The sequence below is a fragment of the Moschus berezovskii genome, chromosome 3, assembly GCF_049115385.1.
Source record: "Moschus berezovskii isolate FMDL1 chromosome 3, NW_MosBer_1.0, whole genome shotgun sequence".
NCBI lineage: Eukaryota > Metazoa > Chordata > Mammalia > Artiodactyla > Moschidae > Moschus > Moschus berezovskii.
The window spans coordinates 48,558,195-48,585,733 of record NC_142462.1 but is presented as its reverse complement, the minus strand read 5'-3'; the positions used below and the strand labels follow the sequence as shown (position 1 = coordinate 48,585,733).

At 39.6% G+C, this 27,539-nt stretch overlaps 1 protein-coding gene across 1 annotated transcript in view; it reads left to right on the top strand.

Annotated features, from left to right (window-relative positions):
- The window catches only part of GNAI1 (G protein subunit alpha i1), a 111,925-nt gene extending 98,503 nt beyond the window's left edge, over window positions 1-13,422 (top strand). The window contains exon 8 of the mRNA XM_055420678.2: window positions 12,900-13,422. Coding sequence (XP_055276653.1) covers window positions 12,900-13,090 — 191 coding nt within the window. The 3' untranslated portion in view covers window positions 13,091-13,422. The remainder of the gene's footprint in view (window positions 1-12,899) is intronic.
- The last annotated feature ends 14,117 nt before the right edge of the window (window positions 13,423-27,539 follow it).

Here is a 27,539-nt window from a genome sequence, read left to right as displayed (position 1 = left end):
TGGAAGTGGGCACAAGGAGCACAGATATTCACCCCTCGCCCCCCAGGTCCCCTCCACAGAGTTGAACACGACAGAATAATAACCACCCTCACTCCATCCTAATTATTTTAAGATTTTTTTTTCTTAAAAACAAAATTTTTTTCTTATAAACAAAAGTTTAGTTTTCTGTTGAGTAAATTGTACAAATATTTACTGCCTTTCCACGAAAGTGTTAAAACAACCGTGTGCTATGGATGCTTTTATATCCCACTAATACAGGTGAGAGCACTGGGAGGAATGAAGCAAGAGTGTCCCAATCCAGACCCGAGTCCTCTGCACCTGCTGCATCCAGAACATTAACAGTCAGAATGCATTTAATTATATTCTCACTAGAGGCAAAGCAGAGGGTTCTTCAATCAGTGTGACCCTACTGCTCTTTACTACAGCCCTTTTTGTGGATCAGAGTTTTCAGTTCAGTTCAGTTCAGTCGCTCAGTCATGTCCGACTCTTTGCGACCCCATGGACTGCAGCACGCCAAGCCTCCCTATCCAGCACCAACTCCCTGAGTTTACTCAGACTCATGTCCATTGAGTTGGTGAAGGCATCCAACCACCATCAGGGTCTTTTCAAATGAGTCAGATCTCCGCATGAGGTGGCCAAAGTATGGGAGCTTCATTTTCACCATCAGTCCTTCCAATGAACACCCAGGACTGATCTCCTTTAGGATGGACTGGTTGGATCTCCTTGAAGTCCAGGGGACTCTCAAGAGTCTTCTCCAACACCACAGTTCAAAAGCATCAATTCTCGGCGTTCAGCTTTCTTTAGAGTCCAACTCTTACATCCATACGTGACTACTGGAAAAACCATAGCCTTGACTAGATGGACCTTTGTTGACAAAGTAATTTCTCTGCTTTTTAATAAGCTGTCTAGGTTGGTCATAACTTTTCTTCCAATGACTAAGCATCTTTTAATTTCATTGCTGCAGTCACCATCTGCAATGATTTTGGAGCCCAAAAACATAAAGTCAGCCACTGTTTCCCCATCTATTTGCCATGAAGTGATGGGACCAAATGCAATGATCTTAGCTTTAAGCCAACTTTTTCACTCTCCTCTTTTGCTTTCATCAAGAGGCTCTTTAGTTCCTCTTCACTTTCTGCCTTAAGGGTGGTGTCATCTGCATATCTGAGGTTATTGATATTTCTCCTGGCAATCTTGATTCCAGGTTGTACTTCAACCAACCCAGTGTTTCTCATGATGTACTCTGCATAGAAGTTAAATAAGCAGGGTGACAATATACAGCCTTGACTTAGTCCTTTTCCTATTTGTAACCAGTTTGTTGTTCCATGTCCAGTTCTAACTGTTGCTTCCTGACCTGCATAAGATTTCTCAAGAGGCAGGGTAGCCTTTCCCTTCTCCAGGGGATCTTCCCAGCCCAGGGATTGAACCCCAGGTTTCCCACATTGCAAGTGGATTCTTTACCAGCTAAACCACAAGGAAAGCCCACAGAGTTATACTTCAATTCAACATAATTTCACAGACTTGTTTTCAGTTTAATTTTTGAAAGACTTAGTATCCTAAGTCACCTTACTCAAATATTTTTAGTGCTTTATTGGGGATAGAATTATTAATAGTTCTGATTCCAAGACTGAAGATATCTAAAATCAAGGCAATTCAGTTTTGCCTTTATCTTTAAGGTCATTGTCATTTTCTGTAGTGAAATAAGTAAGGGCTTCCCTGCTGGCTCAGCAGTAAAGAATCTGCCTGTAAATCCAGGAGATGTGGGTTTGATCCCTGGGTTGGGAAAATCCCCTGGAGAAGAAAGTGGCAACCCACTCCAGTATTCTCGCCTGGGAAATCCCATGGATAGAGGAGCCTGGCAGGATACAGTCCATGGGGTTGCTAGAGTCAGACACGACTTATGGACTAAACAACAACAGCATTGTAAAGTAGCCCTTTTATGTTAATGTCAGAGGACCCGTGTGAAAAAGTGAAAGTGTTAGTCACTCGGTTGTGTCTCTTTTGCGATCCCATGGACTATAGCCCACCAGGCTCCTCTGTCCACGGGATTCTACAGACAAGAATACTAGAGTGGGTAGCCATTCCCTTCTCCAGGAGTTCTTCCTGACCCAGAGTTTGAATCAGGTTCTTTACTGTCTTAGCCACCAGGGAAAGTCCCAGAGAACCCAGATTACTCCTCAAATATTACACACCTACAGAGATTTTAGAGCCACCAACAACATAGTTGTTAGCTCTTTTTTTTTTTTTTTGGCTAGGCATACATTTTTTTTTAAAGTTAGTAATAATCACTGATCTAAGATTCTTTTAGCAGAGTAGTATAGAATTCTTGTTTCACCTGATTCAGATTCTCTGGTGCTCCTGCAGTTCTTAATTCCTGTTCTGTACTGTTTGCTATAGAAGACAACATGTAGCCTGCAAACTCCTCACTTGGTTTATATCCTACCTCTCTTTGCTTCTGTCTTCTCCTCTTTTTATTTGTATGTTGGCATTTTACCAGATTCCATCTGCAGTCTTATAATCTTCCAGCATTTTATTCTTTCATAGGCATATTTATTCTCAGCATGATAAATTCTGTTGTCAACTCTAATTTCTCTGTGGAGACTCAGGCTTGCATTTCCAACCTCTTGCTGAGCATATCTGTGTTTTTTAACACCTGAGACTCAAATTGAACTCACGCTATTTTTTTTTTTCAAATCATCTTTATCTCCCTTTGAATTATATAACCAGCCTCCCATTCTCCAGTCTTGAGCCAGGTTATATCATCTGTAATAAACCTTTATTCAAGACAGTTCTATCATGTTAGAAACTAATGTCATCTTCCACCACTCCTTCCCTCAGGTGTTCTTTGCCAAAACTTAAAATCAGGTTTAATACTGTACTTGCTAGTTCTTTCATGTATCTTGTCGTTCTGGGGATTAGGTAATGTAAATAGTTGCCTGGAATATATACAGCAGTTTGAGGAATGCACACAGGGCAAGCTGTTTTCTCAAAACATATTTTTAATTTAGAGGTTGCATTAGCTTCTGTGAGTCAACAGGACATTGTTTATTCCTTTATATTTCAGTGTACTAACCTTATTATGATTTAATAAACTAAAATTTAATTTGTAAAGTATATGGCTGTCTGCTGTTTACTTGAGATAAAATGTAAACTTATTTTGACAACCTAGAGAAAATTTCCTAGAAACAATCAACCAGGTTTTGAATCATTAGAAATAGAAAATCTGAATAGACTGATTAGTAAAGAGTTCAATCAGTAATCAAAAACCTCCCAGTAAACAAAAGTTCATAAGCAGGTGGCCTTACTGGTGAATTCTACCAAACACTCTGAGAAGCACTGCTAATAATTCTTCTCTCAATCTTCCAAAATTGGAAGCATTCTCTCCTCTTCCATCATTCATTTTACCAGACCAGCATTACCTGTTACCTAAACCAGGCAAATATGTCACAGGAAATTTCAGTTCAGCCGCTCAGTCATGTCCAGCTCTTCGCGACCCCATGGATCACAGCACGCCAGGCCTCCCTGTCCATCACCAACTCCCAGAGTCTGCTCACACTCACCTCCATTGAGTCAGTGATGCCATCCAACCATCTCATCCTCTGTCCTCCCCTTCTCCTCCTGCCTTCAATCTCTCCCAGCATCAGGGTCTTTTCAAATGAGTCAGCTCTTCACATCAGTTAGCCAAATATTGGAGTTTCAGCTTCAACATCATTCCTTCCAATGAACACCCAGGACTGATCTATTTTAGGATGGACTGGTTGGATCTCCTTGCAGTCCAAGGGACTCTCAAGAGTCTTCTCCAACACCACAGTTCAAAAGCATCAGTTCTTCAGTGTTCAGCTTTCTTTACAGTCTCTCACATCAATACATGACTACTGGAAAAACCATAGCCTTGACTAGATGAACCTTTGTTGACAAAGTAATGTCTCTTTTTATTATGCTATCTAGATTGCTCATAACTTTCCTTCCAAGAAGTAAGCGTCTTTTAATTTCATGGCTGCATTCACCATCTGCAGTGATTTTGGAGCCCAAAAAAATAGTTAGCTACTGTTTTCACTGTTTCTCCCATCTATTTGCCATGAAGTGATGGGACTGGATGGCATAATCTTTGTTTTTTGAATGTTGAACTTTAAGCCAACTTTTTCACTTTCCTCTTTCACTTTCATCAAGAGGCTCTTTAGTTCTTCTTCACTTTCTGCCATAAAGGTGGTGTCGTCTGCATATGTGAGGTTATTGCTGTTTCTCCCGTCAATCTTGATTCCAGCTTGTGCTTCATCCAGCCCAGCGTTTCTCATGATGTACTCTGCATGCTGCTGCTGCTACTAAGTCGCTTCAGTTGTGTCCGACTCTGTGCGACCCCATAGACGGCAGCCCACCAAGCTCCCCCGTCCCTGGGATTCTCCAGGCAAGAATACTGGAGTGGGTTGCCATTTCTTTCTCCATAGAAGTTAAATAAGCAGGGTGACAATATACAGCCTTGACATACTCCTTTTCCTATTTGGAACCAGTCTGTTGTTCCATGTCTAGTTCTAACTGTTGCTTCCTGACCTGCATACAGATTTCTCATGAGGTATAGGTCAGGTGGGCTGGTATTCCCATTTCTTTCAGAATTTTCTACAGTTTATTGTGATCCACACAGTCGAAGGCTTTGGCATAGTTAATAAAGCAGAAATAGATGTTTTTCTGGAACTCTTGCTTTTTCAATTACAGGCCAAATATCTCTGATAAATGCAGATGTAAAAATCTTCTACAAAATGTTAGTAAACTGAATTGAGCAGTACATTAAAAGGATCATACACCATTACTGCATGGGATTTATTCTTGGAATGCAATGATAGTTCAATACCCGCTAATCAGTTAATGTGATACCACCTAAGAAATAATCAACAGATGCAGCGACAACGACCAAAAAAGCATCTTTAAATTCAATATCCATTTAGGGGATAAAAACTCAACAAAAAGGTGCAGAGGGAGTGTACCTCAATGCAACAAAGGCCATATGACAATTCTATAGCTAATACCATACTCAACCGTGAAAACCTGAAAGCTTTTTTTCTAAGATAGGGAATAAGACAAAGTTTCCCACCATCACCACTTCGTTCAACATAGTATTAAAAGTCCTAGAGAAGAAAATGGCAACCCACTCCAGTACTCATGCCTGGAAAATCCCATGGATGGAGGAGCCTGGTAGGCTACAGTCCATGGGGTCGAAAAGAGTCGAACACAACTGAGCAACTTCACACACACGCCACTTAGTTAGCAAGAAAAATAAAGGCATCCAAATCAGAAACCAAGAAGAAGTATAGTATTCACAGAAGACATGGTATTACATATAGAAAATCTTAAAAGACTCACAAGAAAACTGTTAAGAATCATAGTCAATGAATTTAGTGAAACTGCAGGATACAAATCAGTACCTAAAAATATTAGTAGTAGTGAACTATAAGAAAAATTAAAAGTCAGATTTGTAGTTGCATTAAAAACAAATTTCTAGGAATAAATTTAACCAAGGAGGTGAAAACATGTATGCTGAAAACTAAAGCACAGATGAAAGAAATTGAAGAAGATACAAATAAATGGAAAGACATTCCATGCCCGATTAGAATACTGTTAGAACAGTCCATGCTACCTACAGTTGTCTAAAAGACTCAATGTAAGCCATATCAAAATTCTTTCACAAAAAGAATAAATAATCCTAAGAATTTTAAGTCATAAAAGATTCCAAAAACTAAAGCAGTCTTTAAAAGGAACAACAAAGGTGCACCATGCTTCCTGGTTTCCAACAGCTAGAGTAATCAAAACAAGTGTGGTGTTGGCATTAAAAACAGAACTGAGGAACAGAATAGAAAGCCTAGAAATAAACCATGCATACATGATCAAGTAATTTATGACAGAGGACTTAAGAATATACAGTGGGGAAAGAGCAGTCTCTTCAATAAATGTTAGGAAAACTGGACTGCTGTCTCTACCATACACAAAAATAAACCCAAATAGATTAAAGATTTGAGTGTAAAAAATGATAGAACTCCTAGAAGAAAACATAGGCAGTAAGCTGGATATCCGTCTTGACTAAATTTTTAGGTTTGACACCAAAAGCAAAAATAGACAATTGGGACTACATCAAACTTAAAAGCTTCTGCATGTCAAAGGGTATCATCAACAAAATAAAACTGCAGCCAAAGGAATGGGAGAAAATATTTGCAAAGCATTTATCTGCTTAGGGGTTAACATTCAAAATGTCCTTTTTTGAGCCCATCTTTGCATGAAATGTTCCCTTGGTATCTCTAATTTTCTTGAAGAGATCTCTAGTCTTTCCCTTTCTATTGTTTTCCTCTATTTCTTTGCACTGATCCCTAAGGAAGGCTTTCTTATCTCTCCTTGCTGTTCTTTGGAACTCTGCATTCACATGGGTATATCTGTCCTTTTCTCCTTTACTTTTCATTTCTCTTCTTTTCACAGCTATTTGTAAGGCCTCCTCAGGCAGCCATTTTGCTTTTTTGCATTTCTTTTTCTTGGGGGTAGTTTTGATCACTGACTCCTGTACAATGTCACAAACCTCCGTCCTTACTTCATCAGGCACTCTATCAGATCTAGTCCCTTAAATCTATCTCTCACTTTCACTGTATAATCATAACAGATTTGATTTAGGTCATACTTGAATGGTCTAGTGGTTTTCCCTACTTTCTTCAATTTAAGCCTGAATTTGGCAAGAAGGAGTTCATGATCTGAACCACAGTTAGCTCCTGGTCTTGTTTTTGCTGACTGTATAGAGCTTCTCCATCTTTGGCTGTAAAGAATATAATCAATCTGATTTAGGTGTTGAGTGTCTGGTGATGTCAATGGTAGAGTCTTCCCTTGTGTTGTTGGAAGAGGGTGTTCTTTTGGCAAAAGTCTGTTAGCCTTTGCTCTGCTTCATTCTGTACTCCAAGGCCAAATTTGTCTGTTACTCCAAGTGTTTTCTTGACTTCCTACTTTTGCATTCCAGTCCCCCATAATGAAAAGGACATCTTTTTTGGGTGTTAGTTCTAAAAGGTCTTGTAGATCTTCATAGAACCATTCAGCTTCTTCAGCATTACTGGTCGGGGCATAGACTTGGACTACTGTGTTGGTCTACTGTGATATTGAATGGTTTGCCTTGGAAACGAACAGAGATCATTCTGTCGTTTTTGAGATTGCATCCAAGTACTGCATTTAGGACTCTTTCATTAACTATGATGGCTACTCCATTTCTTCTAAGGGATTCTTGCCCACAGTAGTAGATATAATGGTCATCTGATTTAAATTCACCCATTCCAGTCCATTTTAGTTCACTGATTCCTAAAATGTTCACGTTCAGTCTTGCCATCTCCTGTTTGACCACTTCCAATTTGCCTTGATTCATGGACCTAACATTCCAGGTTCCTATGCAATATTGCTCTTTACAGCCTTAACCTTGCTTTCATCACCAGCCAAACCCACAACTGGGTGTTGTTTTTGCTTTGGCTTCATTGTCTTCATTCTTTCTGGAGTTATTTCTCCACTGATCTCCAGTAGCATATTGGGCACCTACCAACCTGGGGAGTTCATCTTTCAGTCTCCTATCTTTTTGCCATTTCATACTGTTCATGGGGTTCTCAAGGCAGGAATACTGAAGTGGTTTGCCATTCCCTTCTCCAGTGGACCACACTGTGTCAGAACTCTCCACCATGACCTGTCCATCTTGGGTGGCCCTACACGGCATGGCTCACAGTTTCATTGAGTTAGACAGGGCTGTGGTCCCTGTGATCAGATTGGTTAGTTTTCTGTGATTGTGGTTTTCAGTTTGTCTGTCCCCTGATGGAGAAGGATAAGAGGCTTATGGAAGCTTCCTGATGGGAGAGACTGACAGATGACTGAGGGAGAAATTGGGTCTTGTTCTGATGGGTGGCATGCTCAGTAAATCTTTAATCCAATTTTCTGTTGATGGGTGGTGCTGTGCTCCCTCCCTGCTATTTACCTGGGGCCAAACTATGTTGGAGGTAATGAAGATAATAGTGAAGTGAAGTGTCTCACTTTTTGTGACCCCGTGGACTGTAGCCTACCAGGCTTCTCTGTCCATGGGATTCTCCAGGCAAGAATACTGGAGTGGGTTACCGTTTCCTTCTCCTGGGGATCCTCCCGACCCAGGGATCGAACCCGGGTCTCCCGCATTGGAGGCAGACGCTCTAACTTCTGAGCCACCAGGGAAGCCCCTCCTTCAAAACATCCCATGCATGTACTGCTACACTCGGTGCCCCCAACCCTGCAGCAGGCCACCACCAGCCCACAAGACCACTGGAGACTCCTGGACACTCAGGCAACTCTGGATCAGTCTCTGGTGGGGTCACTGCTCCTTTCTCCTGGGTCCTGGTGCACAACGTTCTGATTGTGCCCTCCGGGAGTCTATTTCCCAGTCCTGTGTAAGTTCTAGCAGCTCTATGGTGGGGTTAATGGTGACCACCTCCAAGAGAGATTATGCCATACCCAAGTGTGTTCCTCCCAAAGCCCCTGTCCTTGTGGCAGTCCACTGCTGACCTATCCCTCCACAGGAGATACTCAAACACAGTTCTGGCTCAGTCCCTGTGGGGTCCCGGGATCCCTGGGTCCTGGTGTGCACAAGGTTTGTTTGAGCCCTCTTAGCATCTCTGGTGGGAATGGGGTTTCATTCTAAATGCGAATTCGCCCCTCCTACCATCTTGCTGGGTCTTCTACTTTGCCCTTGAATCTCCTCACGGCCTCTCGCCACTCCAGCACCGCGCAGCCATTTCTATAAAGGACAGAAATGGTATGGACCTAACAAAAGCAGAAGATATTAAGAAGGGGTGGCAAAAGTACACAGAAGAACTGTATAAAAAAGATCTTCATGACCCAGATAATCACGATGGTATGATCACTCACCTAGAGCCAGACATCCTGGAATGTGAAGTCACATGGGCCTTAGGAAGCATCACTATGAACAAAGCCAATGGAGGTGATAGAATTCCAGTTAAGCTATTTCAAATCCTAAAGATGATGTTGTTAAAGTGCTGCACTCAATATGCCAGCATTTTGGAAAACTCAGCAGTGGTGACTGGACTGGAAAACGTCAGTTTTCATTGCCAAAGAAAGGCAATGCCAAAGAATGCTCAAACTACCACACAATTGCTGTACCATAGTAATGCTATGCTAATGCTAATGCATCTCACACGCTACCATAGTAATGCTCAAAATTCTCCAAGCCAGGCTTCAACAATACATGAACCATGAACTAGCCGATGTTCAAGCTGGTTTTTGAAAAGGCAGAGGAACCAGAGATCAAATTGCTAACATCTGCTGTTTCATCGAAAAAGAGAGTTCCAGAAAAACATCTATTTCTGCTTTATTGACTATGCCAAAGCATTTGACATTGTGGATCACAATAAACTGTGGAAAATTCTGAAAGAGATGGGAATACCAGACCACCTTACCTACCTCTTGAGAAATCTGTATGCAGGTCAAGAAGCAACAGTTAGAACTGGACATGGAACAATAGACTGGTTCCAAATACGGAAAGGAGTACGTCAAGGCTGTATATATTGTCACCCTGCTTATTTAACTCATATGCAGAGTACATCATGTGAAATGCTGGGCTGGATGAATCACAACCTGGAATCCAGGAGAAATATCAGTAACCTCAGATATGCAGATGATAACCATCCTTATGGCAGAAAGCTAAGGAAAACTAAAAAGCCTCTTGATGACAAAGACCAGTGAAAAAGTTGGCTTAAAGCTCAACATTCTGAAAACTAAGATCATGACATCCAGTCCCATCACTTCATGGCAAATAAGATGGGGTAACAGTGGCAGACTTTAGTTCTTGGGCTCCACAATCACTGCAGCCATGAAATTTAAAAGATGCTTGCTTCTTGGAAGAAAAATTATGACCAATCTAGACAGCGTATTAAAAAACATAGACATTACTTGGCCGACAAAGGTCCATCTAGTCAAGTCTGTGGTTTTTCCAGTAGTCATGTATGGATTTGAGAGTTGGACTATAAAGAAAGCTGAGTGCAGAAGAATTGATGCTTTTGAGCTGTGCTGTTGGAGAAGACTCTTGAGAGTCCCTTGGACTGCAAGGAGATCCAACCAGTCCATCCGAAAGGAGATCAGTCCTGAGTGTTCATTGGAAGGACTGATGTTGAACCTGAAACTCCAATCCTTTGGCCACCTGATGCAAAGCACTGACTCATTGGAAAAAACCCTGATGCTGGTAAAGATTGAAGGCAGGAGGAGAAAAGGACGACAGAGGATGAGATGGTTGTACGGCATCACCGACTCAATGAACAAGAGTTGGGTAAACTCCAGGAGATGGTGATGGACAGGATGCCTGGTGTGCTGCAGTCCGTGGGGTTGCAAGGAGTCGGACATGACTCAGTGACTGAACTGATTCAAAATGTGCAGTTTCCCCTCAGTATCCATAGGATACCACTACACTAGTTTGATATCGATGTTTGGTATACACTAGTTTGTTATACAGAAGGAAATGGCAACCGACTCCAGTATTCTTGCCTGTAGAATCCCAGCGATGGGGGAGCCTGGTGGGCTGCCATCTATGGGGTCGCACAGAGTCGGTCACAACTGAAGCAACTTAGCAGCAGCAGCAGTTTGGTATACAGTAGTGGTATCCCATGGAAACCACTATACTAGTTTGGATACCAAAACACTAGTTTGAGGACCTGCCATAGGTAACAGCAACCCATGGATGCTTCCACCTTTGTTGTTCCTTTTCAAGACTGCTTTAGCTTTTGGAGTCTTTTATGATTCAAAATTGTTAGGATTATTTATTCTTTCTATGAATAAAGTCTCTTGCATAAAATGGCATGGTGTGGCTTGTCCTCCATATTTGCTGGTTACAAATCCACAGGGTCAGCTGTATAAAGAACTACAACTCAGTAACAAAAACACACAATTTGACTTTTAAAATGGGCAGAGGATCTGAATAGACCTTTTTCCAAAGACATACCAGTGGCCAACATGTCCATGAAGAGGTGCTTAACATCACTGATCATCAGGGAAATGCAAATCAGAACCACAGTTAGCTCTTATCACACACCTGTTAGAATGGCTGTTACCATAAAGAAGAGAAATGCCAAACGTTGGTAACAATGGGGAGAAAGAGGAACTCTTGTAACCTATTGCTGAGACTGTAAATTGGTGCTGCCACCACGGAAAACAACATGAATTTCCCAAAAAACTAGAAGTAGATCTACCATATAATTCAGCAATTTCACTTCTAGGTATGTGAAGAAAATGACAACCCGTTTTGGAAGTGATATATGTACCCCTCTGTTCATTGCAGCATTACTTACAGTAGCCGAGTTATGAAAACAGCCAGTGAAGTTCAAGGGAGGGGAAGCACTATGGTAATGCAGTGATGCTTTGAATATAAATTTCCTCTAGATATGGAATGAGCCTCAGATGTGGAACAGAGGGTTTCAGAATGGCTTTCCCATGCAGGCTGGGTAACAGAGGACCTTGAAGGCCAGGCACATAATTTTGTGTTATTACTGTAGGTTTTTTTCAAGTGAACATTTTATTGAAGTTTAATGTAAGTACACAAACAGTACATAAATTATACACACTTAGCACAGATATGAAACTTCCTGAATTTTAAAAAATGAAAATACTGATGCATGTACCACTCAGGTCAAGAAATAGAACATTTCCAGGTCCCCAGAAACCCTGTCATCCCCTTTCCAGTCTTAAGTGATTGACTTCCACCCACACAGAGAGTAATCATTATCATGCCTTCCATCTTCATTGATTAATTTTTACTCTTTTCAAGCTTGTTTTCTAAACATCAGTTGTTCATAGTATACTGTTTTGTGTCTGCCTTCATTTGTTCAACAGTATGTTTTTGAAACTCATCTATAGTATTGTGTGTAGCAGTATTTTTATTCTCATTTCTCTGTGGAAGCTCATTGTATGAGTATGTTGGAATTTATCAGCCAGTCTACAGTGGCTGGCTTTTGGGTTGTTTCCTAAAGTAGAAGTAGTTCTGCTATTAACAGCCTTTCTATGTCTTCTGGTGAATATATTCACCAGACTTTATATATACATATAAAGGTGTATTCTGTCAGAGACGTACCTAAAACCTGAACTTTTGGGTTACAGAGTACATGTGTGATTATTTTTAGATACTGCCAAGTATCAAAATGTACCCTAGAGTCTTCAGTCATCTGATGAAAGCAGCCATCATTCTGTCATTCATCTTTTTGTGACCTCATAGCCATATACCACATTGTAGACCACTGTACAGTTTTTGAATAAAAAACTGAGAGATAAATGCTAGTTAATGTATTGAATATATATAGGAAATTGAATAAAAATGGCTTCCTTTGTGACTCAGACAATAAAGAATCCACCTGCAATGTGGAAGACCTGGGTTCGATCCCTGGGATGGGAAAATCCCCTGGAGAAGGAAATGGCAACACACTTCAGTATTTTTGCCTGGAGAATTCCATGTAGCCTGGCAGGCTACAGTCCATGGAGTCACAAGGAGTCGGACAAGACTGAGCAACTAACACAACACTTTGAATAAAAATATATCAGTCAGTACACAGTCAGCATTTCTTGATCAGCCACTATAGGCTAGAAGTGTTATAGCAAGCCTGAGGCAGGAACAAAGATCATGGGGAACATGGAATACCATGTTTTTGGTTTGTTTGTTTTTTTTCCTTTAAGGGTAACTTACAGTCATTAAAGGGTGATTAACATTGGGTATTTTTCACTTAAAGTTTATCTTATTCTCAAAGGGCAAAGACAATTATGATGGAATCTACATATTTTATACATATGAAACCTATTTCTGTATTTTAAGGTCCATGTTGCTTAGCAGTATACTCCTTTTAACTTCACCTTACATTTCTTTCCATTTCCCTTCTCAGGCTCAAACACATATGAAGAGGCAGCTGCATATATTCAGTGTCAGTTTGAAGACCTCAATAAGAGAAAGGACACAAAGGAAATATACACCCACTTCACATGTGCCACAGATACCAAGAACGTGCAGTTTGTCTTTGATGCCGTAACAGATGTCATCATAAAAAATAATCTAAAAGATTGTGGTCTCTTCTGAGTTTTGGCAGTAAATGGTAAAATGCATTTTCAAACCAAATGAGTACTTACATGTGGATCTCTCTAGACTAGAGTCTTGCAGCAACACAGAATGTAGTATATGGTAAGTGCATCTGGGACCTGACCAAAGCTGTTCTATTTTGTTTTTTTAACTGAAAGTAATGGAAGGACCTTTCTTAAATGTGAGAGGTGGTCCTGCAGTGTGAAACTAAGGGCAGTGTTAAAGCTGGGCTCTAGTGTACTGATGACTTCTACATACGTGTAAATATGCAAATGTATGTATACATGTATTTATGACTTTAGTTTTCCACGTTACTTTTAGGTATTTAGTAAGCGGCAACTTATAATTTTAGCGTGATGGCTTTGGAAACAACAGAAATATTAAGTACTTTGTACTGAATGACAGACTATTGTCATGTTTGGCAGTTCTAAACAGCTTTATTTATGTTCCTGTCCTGTAAATTTTTAAGTACGATGATTAATATTAGGACACATTGCAGCTCTTGTCTTGATTATATGTAGTATACTTGTAATCATAAATGTTATTTGTACAAACATTGCACAGACTATTTTAATAACATAATTTGTTCTTTAAATTTATGTGTTTTATTGAAATGTTCTTGAAGAAGATTGACTATACCTGCCCTTGGATCAGTTAAACATTATATGCATTTCAGTTTTTCTTTTAAGGGTGTATGCTATTCTGATTCTACATTAGATTTGGTTTAAAAACTGTAAAATTGCAGGTTTCTGAGGATATATGTATAGACTTATAAACACTTAATTTTTATTCAGTTGGTTTGTTTTCACTTTGAATTTTAATATTTAGATGGTATTCATGCATTGCCTTAAAGGTGATGCCAAATTAATTTTTATATACTTCAAATAACTACATTTTTATTTATAACTAAGTTTAGGTGGGTGCAAGAGCATTTTTGTGGGTAAAAAATAAGTCAGCATAATGAATTTGGAGACATTCATTTGTGTATTTCCTTTGGGAAATCCCCTGTACGTACCATACATGACAGCTCCTTGTTCGGAAGGTACAGGAAAGACCTCTGAAGATTCTGCTGCTGATAAAATGCAAGCTTTAAATTCACATATGTAAGTAACTAGTTTCAAATTTAATTATCACACTATATTAAAATTACTTTTTTCCCTGAGATTAAAATTTCCTCCACTTGCTTGAGTTTGTATTATTTCTTTAAACTGTGCTAATATCTCTGAGAATGAAATGGGCAATTACACTTAGAAAAATGAGTAATCGTATTTAATTAAGTCAGCAATTGTATGTATTCTCAAGTAAGTATTACATTTTCACTAGATATTAAACTTTTGATAGTCACTTTTGTTTTAATTATTCATGGTATCTATGGTGTTTTCAGCAAAGTGAATGGCATTCCATACCCTACTTTTTTTTGCTCATCTTAAAAACGTTATTTAGTGTTTCAATAAGCTTTGTGGGTAAGTAGTTTCTAAATTTAGTTGTGTGTTATCATTTTGTTGAGGTCTGTTTGTTGCAGTGTGTGTGTATTTGTGTGTGTGTCTGTAACCAGAAACTACATTTACATCTGTTTCATTTGGGGGATTTTCTTTTTTGTATTGTAAAGAAATTCAAAGTTATCAAAATTTTTTAAATAAATGTGTTAGTTTAGATTCTTTACGTGCCTTTCATGAAAGATATGTTTTCATTAATTTTATGGATGGAAGACCTGTTGTATTCATCTTATGAAGCTATGTATGAAATTCAACTGTCCTGTGAATCGATTTGAATCATGAGAAATAACAGTTTAAAAAGCCACAAAGAAGCACATATTGGTGACCATCATTGATGAATTTCTGAACTTTATTCTGTGTAATTGTGTTACTAATGAAATCTAATAAATTCGAATTTTTAAAATTTTACAAACCTCTTGGCTAAATACATGTTTTTGTATTAGCATTTATCAGTCTATAGTTCATTTCTTCTTTACCTTTGTGTTTGCAATTTCATCTATTCCCGAAGCTTACATTTTCCCTGCCCTAAATTTTCTCACAAGATGTGGTGCCACATTTGGAATTTCCTGCTCCGTCTCAGTACGCCCAGACCAAATTCATCATCATTTTCCCTGTTAACCAGTTCTTACCCTCTGTCTTGGCCACTGAACCGCCATTCATGTAATCCCTCAGTGGGGAATTTATCAGCCATTGGGAACTCTTCCTAGCCCTCATAAACCACTATTTGCGTACAGGTCTCCTTCCCAGTGCCTTACATGTGGTTTTTGTTTTATTTCTCTTTCCTGTTCCCACTACCGTCTACTGAATTCAGGTCTTTGTTTAACTTCCAATTAAAATAGATTATTAATTCCCCACTTCCAGTTCCTCCTTTCTTCAATGCAGGTTACTTATCCTAATCTAGAACTGTGCCTGGGTTACTTTCTGTGCATTAGCTCTGACTTGTCAGTAAAATGAAATCTACTTAGACTTCCATTCATGCTCTTCATCGTATGAGCCCCCTTCACTATATCCCCTCCCCCTGCCACCTTCCACACATTCTAACAGTGCTTTGCGCATAGCCCGGGCTTTCCTTCAAGCACTATACTGCATACTGCCTGCAAATGCTTAAAACAATGCCTGGGACACCGGAAGTGTTCCTTTATGTCTGTTAATGTTATTTTTATTTATTAGCACTTTTTTTGGTGGTCTCTTTTTTAGATCAACTGGCATCTCGTCTTCCAGCTGCCCTACTTGAAACTTCATGGTTCTCATAGGGCTGCCAATCACAGTTCTCACCTCCCTGGCCAGAGGCTCAGGTCTGATCAGCCCTCATCCCCGTCACTGGGAAGCGCTCAACTGAGCCAGTCATAGTGCCAGTTCTCAGTTCTCAATTTCCTAAAGCTCTTCTGGCTTTGAAAGTCCCTTTCATTTCATTTCATTTATTTCAGTATCATTTTAAAAAATAACACTTCGTGTCATTCATTCAGGTTCAGACTTTTACCCCCCAAAAAATGCTGACTAAAATACACATGTTCATACTAAATGCCAGCAGTAACTGTGAGATAGATCAAAAAAGTCTCAGGTTAATCAATAATCAAGATCAACATTTCAAGCCTGTGACTTTTACTTAACATTTGTTTAATGCTACCTTATTTCCAGAAAATGTCTAAGTATTCTTTTAACCACTGCCATTGTCACCTTCTGAGTTTATCTGAATCATAATATTTTTAGACTAAAAATACGTAAGATAGAAATTATGGAGCATGATGTGTACCGCTTTGTTCTAACTATACTAGAGAGCTATAGTAGAGCAGTGTGGTATTGGCATAAAAACATGCACATAGATCTGAGAAAAAGAATAGCGAGTCTAAAAATACACCCAGACATATATGGTCAATTTATGAGAACAGAGCCAAGAATATACAACAGAGAAAGAACAGTGTCCAATAAATGATGTTGGGAGAACTGGAAAATACGCAAGAGAATGGAACTGGATCATTATACCACACACAAAAATAAAACCAAAATGGATTAAGGGCCTGGATGGATTAAGAACTGAAACCATGAAACTCCCAGAAGACAGAGGCAGTAATAAGCTCCTCAACACTGGTCTTGGTGATAATCTTTTAGATTTGACAGAAGGTGACAGAAAAAGTGGGACTACATCAAACTAAGAAGTTGCTTCTGCACAGGAAAGGAATCCATCAAGAAACTGAAACAGCAACCTGCGGGATGGGAGAAAACACTGCAAATCATATCTTGTAATCCAAATATAAGCCAATAGTTACTATCCAAAATACACACACCAAAAACACGATTTTAAAATGGCCTGACATGGATAGCCAATAGGTTCACAGTAAGTTGCCCAGCATCACTAAGTATCAGGGAATTACAAATCAAAATCACAGTGAGCTATCACTTCACTTCTGTTAGGATGACTATTATCAAAATACAAGAAATAACAAATGTTGTAAGGATGTGCTGAACCAGGAACCGTTGTGCCCCGTTGGTCGGCATGTACATTGGGGCTGTCACTATGGAAAAAAGATGAAGGTTCCCCAAGATATTAAAAGTGGAATGACTATACGATTCAGAAATTCTACTTCAGGGTGTTTATCCAAAAAAAGAGTGAACACACTGACTCAAAAAGATATGCACCCTCGTTTTCAAGACAGCATTATTTACAACAGCCAAGATAGGGAAACACTGGTATCTATGCACAGATGAATGGGTAAAGAAAATGCAGTACACACAGAGATACACACACATGGATATCAGCCATAAAACAAACAAGATCTTCCCATTTTTAACAACATGGATGGACCCTGAAGAGGACATTATACTAGATGAGTAAATGAGACTGACAAACATGGGTTGTCACCTATATGCAGAATCAAAAAATTCAGCTCATAGATGCAGAGAACAGATCGGTGGTTGCCAGAGGCGGTGTGTGGGTGGAGACAGTCAATACTAAAAAATTCCAGCTATGAAATAAGTCATGGGGATATAATGTACACGATGGTGAGTATAGTTAATAACAGTGTATCTTATTTGAGAGTTACTAAGAATTTTTAAAGTTCTCATTACAAGGAAAAAAAAAACTGTGGTGATGGATGTTAACGACTTATTTAGACTATTTTGCCATATATATAAACTCATTAGTGTACACACAAAATAATGTTATATGTCAAATATATCTCAAAAATATCATAAAAGCTTAAAAATACATATATCTTGTATCGAAGCTATTTATGATCACACCCATTAGATGTGAAGTTTCTTAAGGACACAAAAATTTATATTTATATATCATTTATTGTTAACAGAATCATCCATGGTGCCTTGTGTAAAGGAATTTAATAATGTGATCTGTATTATAGATGTTAGCATTGTCATTGCTCAGTGTGTTATTGAGAGTGGTGGGGGTGGCCTAGGCACTGGTGTTATCTGAGTTCAAATCCTGGTTCTATCTCTTATTAATTGGATAAATTGGGGAAAGTTATTTAATTTTACTTGGTCTCCTTTTTATCTGGGAAAAAAATAGGGATTAAATAATCAGGCCATTAAATTCACAATGCATGTTACATACTTGGAAGTGAGTCTGGCATGTGGTACGCACTTGATAAGTTGTACTGCTACTTGACTATAAAGACTTTAATTTGAGGGTGACTTTAGAAAACTAGTCGATCTGATCACATGGACCACAGCCCTGTCTAACTCAATGAAACTAAGCCATGCCGTGTGGGGCCACCCAAGACGGGCGGGACATGGTGGAGAGGTCTGACAGAATGTGGTCCACTAGAGAAGGGAATGGCAAACCACTTCAGTATACTTGCCTTGAGAACCCCATGAACAGTATCAAAAGGCAAAATGATAGGATACTTAATGAGGAATTCCCCAGTTCGGTAGGTGCCCAGCATGCTACTGGAGATCAGTGGAGAAATAACTAGAAAGAATGACAGGATGGAGCCAAAGCAAAACCAATACCCAGTTGTGAATGTGACTGGTGATAGAAGAAAAGTTCGATGCTGTAAAGAGCAATATTGCATAGGAACCTGGTATGTTAGGTACATGAATCAAGGCAAATTGGAAGTGGTCAAACGAGATGACAAGAGTGAACGTGGACATTCTAGGAATCAGTGAACTAAAATGGACTGGAATGGGTGAATTTAGCTCAGATGACCATTATATCTACTACTGTGGGCAGGAATCCCTTAGAAGAAATGGAGTAGCCATCATGGTCAACAAAAGAGTCCAGAATGCAGTACTTGGATGCAATCTCAAAAATGACAGAATGATCTCTGTTCGTTTCCAAGGCAAACCATTCAATATCACAGTAGTCCAACACAGTAATCCAAGCCTATGCCCCAACCAGTAACACTGAAGAAGCCGAAGTTGAATGGTTCTATGAAGATCTACAAGACCTTTTAGAACTAACACCCCAAAAAAGATGTCCTTTTCATTATAGGGGACTGGAATGAAAAAGTAGGAAGTCAAGAAACATCTGGAGTAACAGGCAAATTTGGCCTTGGAGCATGGAATGAAGCAGAGCAAAGGCTAATAGAGTTTTGCCAAGAGAACGCACTGGTCATAGCAAACACACTCTTTCAACAACACAAGAGAAGACTCTACACATGGACATCACCAGATGGTCAACACCGAAAAGATGGAGAAGCTCTATACAGTTAGCAAAAACAAGACCAGGAGCTGACTGTGGCTCAGATCATGAACTCCTTATTGCCAAATTCAGATATAATTGAAGAAAGTAGGGAAAACCACTAGACTATTCAGATATGACCCAAATCAAATCCCTTATGATTACACAGTGGAAGCAAGAAATAGATTTAAGGGACTAGATATGATAGATAGAGTGCCTGATGAACTATGGACAGAGGTTCAGAACAGTGTACAGGAGACAGGGACCAAGACCATCCCCATGGAAAAGAAATGTAAAAAAGCAAAATAGCTGTCTGAGGAGGCCTTACAAATAGCTGTGGAAAGAAGAGAAGCAAAAAGCAACGGAGAAAAGGAAAGATATAAGCATATGAATGCAGAGTTCCAAAGAATAGCAAGGAGAGATAAGAAAGCCTTCCTTAGCGATCAATGCAAAGAAATAGAGGAAAACAACAGAATAGGAAAGACTAGAGATCTCTTCAAGAAAATTAGAGATACCAAGGGAACATTTTATGCAAAGACGGGCTCGATAAAGGACAGAAATGGTATGGACCTAACAGAAGCAGAAGATATTAAGAAGAGGTGGCAAGAATACACACACAGAAGAACTGTACAAAAAAGATGTTCACGACCAAGATAATCACGATGGTGTGATCACTCACCTAGAGCCAGACATCTTGGAATGTGAAGTCAAGTGGGCCTCAGAAAGCATCACTACGAACAAAGCTAGTGGAGATGATGAAATTCCAGTTGACCTATTTCAAATCCTGAAAGATGATGCTGTGAAAGTGCTGTGCACAATATGCCAGCAAATTTGGAAAACTCAGCAGTGGCCATAGGACTGGAAAAGGTCAGTCTTCATCCCAATCCCAAAGAAAGGCAATGCCAAAGAATGCTCAAACTACCGCACAATTGCACTCATCTCACACGCTAGTAAAGTCATTCTCAAAATTCTCCAAGCCAGGCTTCAGCAATATGTGAATTTCCAGATGTTCAAGCTGGTTTTAGAAAAGGCAGATGAACCAAAGATCAAATTGCCAACATCCACTGGATCATGGAAAAAGCAAGAGAGTTCCAGAAAAACAGCTATTTCTGCTTCATTGACTATGCCAAAGCCTTTGACTGTGTGGATCACAATAAACTGTGGAAAATTCTTAAAGATATGGGAATACCAGACCACCTGACCTGCCTCTTGTGAAACCTGTATGCAGGTCAGGAAGCAACAGTTAGAACTGGACATGAAACAATAGACTGGTTCCAAATAGGAAAAGGAGTACGTCAAGGCTGTATATTGTCACCCTGCTTATTTAACTTATATGCAGCATACATCATGAGGAACGCTGGGCTGGAAGAAGCACAAGCTGAAATCAAGATTGCCAGGAGAAATATCAATAACCTCAGATAAGCAGATGGCACCACCCTTATGGCAGACAGTGAAGAGGAACTAAAACGTCTCTTGATGAAAGTGAATGAGGAGAGCGAAAAAGTTGCTTGAAGCTCAACATTCAGAAAACTAAGATCATGGCATCTGGTCCCATCACTTCATGGGAAATAGATGGGGAAACAGTGGAAACAGTGGCTGACTTTATTTTGGGGGACTCCAAAATCACTGCGGATGCTGATTGCAGCCAGGAAATTAAAAGATGCTTACTCCTTGGAAGGAAAGTTATGACTAACCTAGATATTTAACCTAGATATTAAAAAGCAGAGACATTACTTTGCCAACAAAGGTCCATCTAGTCAAGGCTATGGTTTTTCCAGTTGTCATGTATGGATGTGAGAGTTGGACTATGAAGAAAGCTGATCGCCGAAGAATTGATGGTTTTGAACTGTGGTGCTGGAGAAGACTCTTGAGAGTCCCTTGGACTGCAAGGAGATCCAACCAGTCCATTCTAAAGGAGATCAGTCCTAGGTGTTCATTGGAAGGACTGATGCTAAAGCTGAAACTGCAATACTTTGGCTACCTCATGCGACGAGCTGACTCACTGGAAAAGACTCTGATGCTGGGAGGGATTGGGGGTGGGAGGAGAAGGGGACGACAGAGAATGAGATGGCTGGATGGCATCACCGACTCGATGGACATAAGTTTGAGTGAACTCCGGGAGTTGGTGATGGACAGGGAGGCCTGGCGTGCTGTTATTCATGGGGTCTCAAAGAGTTCGACACAACTGAGTGACTGAACTGAACTGAACTTAAAACCCTAATCAGTGCTTAAACAATAGTTGTTGATACTACCTATGAATAAAATGTCTTAAAACAAGTATCACGGTTCATCTTTATTGATGAAACTTCTGAGTGTCTCACACTGATGATGATATTGGAAAATGTCATAAGAAAAAATGCATTTCCTTATATTCAGGACACTTCTGTTATTTTTATTCTTTATTATTACATTATTTAATGTAACCAAAAATATGGACATTTATGTTAAAGTTTGGGAAATTTTCTCTTGTAATTGCTTCTGGAAACCTATATCTTAATAATTAAAATGTCTTTGTATCAAGAGTTTTATATTTTACAACTCCATTGGCCTGTTTCCTGGGCATTTTTCCCTTAACCAATAACTGCTTTGCTTTGTTGTCTGTTGTGATGTGTTCTATTATTTACTTGGATTTTTCAGTTACTATAAAAGTTATGAAACACATTTCATCAAGTCCAGAAACACCCAAAAATGCATAGGCAGGAATCGGTTGTAATCATGCAGGCCAGGGCTGAGGAGGCCTGGCCTAGGACAGTCCTCTGCTGTGTGTGCTTCATCGTTCAGTTGTGTCTGACTCTTTGCGACCCCCTGGACTGAAGCCCGCCAGGCTCCTCTGTCCATGGGGATTCTCCAGGCAAGTATACTGGAGTGGGTTGCCTTTCCCTCCTCCAGGGGATCTCCCCAACCCAGGGATCAAATCCAGGTCTCCCACATTGCAGGCAGATTCTTAACTGTCTGAGCCACCAGGGAAGCCCAAGAATATTGGAGTGGATATCTTATCCCTTCCTACCACATTATAACTCTAGAGCACCATATACAAGATCAAATATCTCTAACTTTGACTTACTGGCCATCTTCCTGGGGTTCCATCCTGAATGGAAACATTGCCATTGCCAAAGGATAGTTGTTCAAAGTAAGAATGCATTGTAAATGATTAAAAACTAGACACTAGTATCCAAACCATGCAGAGATGATAAATCAAAGCAGGTTTTAACTATTAAATACTACTTTAGAAAGCGAGTGCCACTTTTAGCAAAAGAAGTTACCATATCCTTCTGAATTGCACAGTGCCTCACCGAAAATACATGGAGTAGGCTTCTTGAGAACCTAAGAACCCCAACAGATTCCTTTTCCAAGAGAGATGTACAATTTTGCATTTTTAACTTGATTGATATATTTGTACAATTTCTTTGTAAAGCTAGTCTCACAAATAAGCCATCATGAAGATTGGATATTACCTGGAATTTTCTGTTATGTCTTCCTAAATTTTCATTATTTTCTGTGAAAATAATTTCAGCTTTGATCCTTTCCTTACTTTTAAAAATAAAAAATGAGTAAGGTCAAAGCTACTTCTAAAAATTCTGTCTTTAATTTTCATCGAATGAAATCATAGTGGGTTATGGTTCAAAAGGGTGATATAGAAAAAGACCCTAAACTCACCTCCTCCCAGACACACTGCATTTACAGCTATAGGTAGAACAATTGCTTCTGAAGAAATACAAAAACTAGCTGAGCAACTTCTCTGCACTGAGCAAATGAGAAAAAGCCACAGTGAAGCAGGTAAGAGACTGAACACAATCTCATCATAAAACCCACCGCTGGCATAGCAACTCAAAATCAGGAGAGAACTCAAAACCCCCACTTCTCCTTGGGAAGGAAAGAGTTTGAACCCCACATTGGACACCCCAGCCCTTAAGGCCTGCACCTAAGGGATGAGCCTCCCAAACATTTGGCTTTGAAAGCTAGCAGGCTCGGTCCATGAGAGTCAAGATTACAGCAAACGGAACCACTTCTCAGAGGAATGGAGCACTGACCCAGCCATGCCAGGGACCAGCAAAGAGGCAGCCAACTGAAAAACACCCAGCTCTGTGAAAGAGGCTCACCTGTTTATCTCACAGCATGGGCCTGAGAGACGGGCATCTAATATAACACATCTAGGGCCCACTGAAGACTCTACAGGGACAGAGGACAGCAGGCCCCTCCGCCTTGCTCCAGGTCACATGTATCTCCTGGAAAGGACTTTCACTCTCATCTGGTGCCTCAACTTTTGCAGCTGCTGCCCAGGGACACCTCTCGAAGGCCTGGCTCTGGTGCCAGTGAGGCTGAAACTCACAGTTCCCCAGGACTGTCACCCACAGAAAGAGTTCTTAACGAGCTCCAGCCCCAGGGCTCAGTGAGAGACAGGAGACTGTGGTGCCCGGTCTTTCTGTGAAAGCGATACATCAGCTCATCTTCACAGCCACAGCCTGAGGTGCAGGCTGCTTGTTAAACACACATTGAAGGGCCACCCCAATCCTCTCCAGGGACGTCAGAGGCTGACACATCCTTCTCATGCTCCCTCCGCTGCGCTCCCGAGTGACAGTACCCGCCAGAGGGGAGCCTTGTACCTGTGTCTCGTGGCTCACTTTTTCTCTGTCAACCAGAGGATATCCCTTCATCTCCTGTCCCTGGTGGCCAATGGGGCTTTCATTCATGAGTGTCATGGGACTGTAGCAAATGGAGAGGCAGTTCTGAGCTGGTTACCACCCCTGGGGAACAGTGCAGATGGTAGACTGAAGTACATACACCCTGGTCTGTATGGGGAAAAAGGCCTATTTGCTTGTCTTGGAACTGCAGCCTAAGGGGTGGGCTTCTGACATGAAACAGGTCTAGAGGTCAACTGAGCTGTTCTCTGGGGAGCGTGGTCAGGGGACACCATCTGTGTGCTCCCCCTCCTCATTCTAGGCTGCTACTACCTCCTGGGAAGGGGCTCGGGCGCTCATCTGATGCCCTAATGTTCGCAACCACTGCCTAGAAGATGCCTCCAGATCACCTGGCTCCGATGCAAATAGGATTTATGCTTGTGAACCCATGGGACTATATGTAGTTCTATATTTTAAAGCTGTTGGCTACTAGAACTAATAAGCAAATTCAGTAAAGTTGCAGGATATAACTGTCAATATACAAAAATCTGGTGCCTTTCTATCACTAATAACAAACAATCAGAAATTAACAATCCATTACAAATGCATCAAAATGAATAAAACCACCTAGGAATCAATTTAACCCAAAAAGGTGTACACTAAAAACTATAAGACACTGATAAGAGATTGAAGAAGACACAAATAAATGGAAAGATATTCCGTGCTCATGGATTGGAATTAATATTGTTAAAATATGCATAAAAGTCAAAGCAATCTAAAGATTCAATACAATCCCTATCAAAATTCCAATGACATTTTTCATAGAAATAGAACAAACAATCCTAAATTTTATGTGGAACCACAAAAACCTCTGAAAGCTAAAGCTACACTGAGCAAGAACAAACCAAAAGGCATACTCCCTATTTCAAACTTTATCACAAAGTCACAGTAATTGAAAAAGTTATTATATTGGCATAAAAACAGGCATATATATCTGAGGAATAATAGAGTTCAGAAGTAAATCCACTTATGCATGGTCAATTAATTTACCACAGAGGATCCCTGAACATACAGTGTTGAGAAAACCGGACAGCCACATGCAAAAGAGTGAAACTGGACTGCTATCTTATACCACACAAAAGACTTAAATACAAACTGATTAAGGACTTGAATTTAGTACTGAAGCCATAAAACTCTTAGAAGAGGAAAACATGCAGTAAGCTACTTGACATCTGTCTTGGTGATGATTTTTAGATTCGATACCAACACAAAACAAAAATAGACAAATGGAACTATATCAAACTAAAAAAAGATTCTGTAAGGCAAAGGAAACCATCAATAACCTGAAAAGGCAACCTACGGAAACAGAGGAAATTTTTCAGGCCATATATCTGATAAGGGGAGGGGTTAATACCTAAATATATAAAGATCAAATGTATAAAGAATTCATTACAACACATTAGCAAAAAACACAGTCTGAGTTAAAGATGGACAGAAGATCTGAACAGACATTTTTCAGAAGACATATAGATGAAAAACAGATCCACCAAGATCACTATCAGGGAAATGAAAGAAGAGATGAGCTATCATCTCATACCTGTTAGAAGTGAAGTGAAGTGAAAGTCACTCAGTCGTGTCCGACTCTTTGTGACCCCAAGGACTAGACAGTCCATGGAATTCTCCAGGCCAGAATACTGGAGTGGGTAGCCTTTCCCTTCTCCAGGGGATCTTCCCAACCCAGGGATGGATTTTATAAAAAAGACAAGAAAGCACAAGCATTGGTAAGGACATGCAGAAAAGGGAATCCTTGTGCACTATTGATAGAAATGCAAATAAGTACAGCCACCATGGGAAATAGTATGGAGGTTTTCAAAAATTAAACACCAAATGACCCAGAAATTCCACTTCTGGGAATATATCCTGAGGAAACAAAAACACTGTGTGGAAGAGTTATCTGTGCCTTCATATTCACAGCAGCATTATTGCAACAGCAAAGACATGAAAGCAACCTAAGTGTCTGCTGATGGCTAAATGGATGTGGGAAATGTGGCATCGTATATATGCATGTGTATGATATCATGTATAAATTTGTATATCAATATAAAATGTCATGTTAACATATATATATATATATAAAACATCACATACACACTATGGAAAATTATTCAGTCAAATAAAAGAAAAGGAATTCTGCCATTTGCAACAACATGGATGGACATTAAGGATATTATAACAGTGAAAGATGTCAGACAAAATAACTACCATATGATCCCATTATATATGGAACATAAAAACAACAACAAAACCCCAGCTCATCAGTACAGACAACAGATTGGTGCTTGCCAGGGGCTGGGGAGTGGGAAGGAGAGGGAAACATGTGAAGGTGGTCAAAAGATGTTAGTTACAAGAAAGGTCATGAGGAAACAGTTTAATGTACAGCGTGGCAACTGTAGTCAATAATACTGTATTGTATATTTGAAAGGTGCTAAGAAAATAAATTTTAAAAGTTAGCATCACAAGAAAAGAATTTTTGTAGCTATGTGTGGTGATGGATCTTAACTAGGCTTACTGTGGTGATCATTTTATAATGTACACAAATGCCAAATCATTAACTGTGCTCCTGAAATATGTCAATTATATCTCAATATAAAATAGACTAAGGAATAGACATGTGACATCTTTCCAGCTTTAAAATTCTATTTGTCTTTGAATAAAAATGTACTCAAGGGAAAAAAAATACTGAATTGTCAGTTCTGTAGCTTATGGAATGTGGACCATCCCAGCAGCAAATTCTTTTATCAAATTTGTGCTGCACATTGTGTCGCGTGCCAACAGAATATAATGTTTTTCTTTTTAAACATAAGTAATTTGTTAATATAAGTGACCATTTCACATAGCAACCTACTACACAAGGCAATTAACTTCGAATAAGAGGATCTCTTTTGCAGGCTTGGGTATACATTTTACTCCAGTCCTAAATTCCCTATTTTAGATAACCAACTAGTTTTAACTGTGTATCTGTTTCTTCAGAGAGAAACTCATCCTAATGTCTAATGATTAAAGAGTTCTTCTGGCTGAAGGTAGAGAGGAAAGAAAGCATGGAAGCAGTATAAGGCACCCTTTCTTCTCTCTGAGACCCCACCTCTGATCTCTTGCACCTAAAGCTTCTAAGTGCAGATTTAAAATGACATAGCTCTTTGTCTGTTTTATTTATAACAGACAGGGAACTATATTCAGTATCTTGTAATAACCGATAATGGAAAAGAATCTGAAAAAGAATATAGCAAGCTGGGTAGATAGATGTGTGTGTGTATAACTGAATCACTTTGTGGTACACGTAAAAGTAACACAACATTGTAAATCAATTATACTTCAAAATATGCATAAATGTATTTATATATAAAGGAAATCAACATAGTTCTAAATTGAATCCTTTGAAAAATTTTACTAACAGGATTCATTCAACACCATAAGCTCACCATAATCTTCAAATATATTTCAGATAATCTGTCCCTTCTAATATCACAAATATTCATAGAAAATGCATATGTACTACATTTCTTAGGTGTCTACTATGTGCCAGAATTTCTCTCAGTGATTTACTAATTCCCTCAATTAGTCATCAGAGCAGCCCTTCAATGCCACTGGTCAGTTTCATTTTTCAGATATGGAGGCCAATTAAGAAAGGCTCAGTGTCT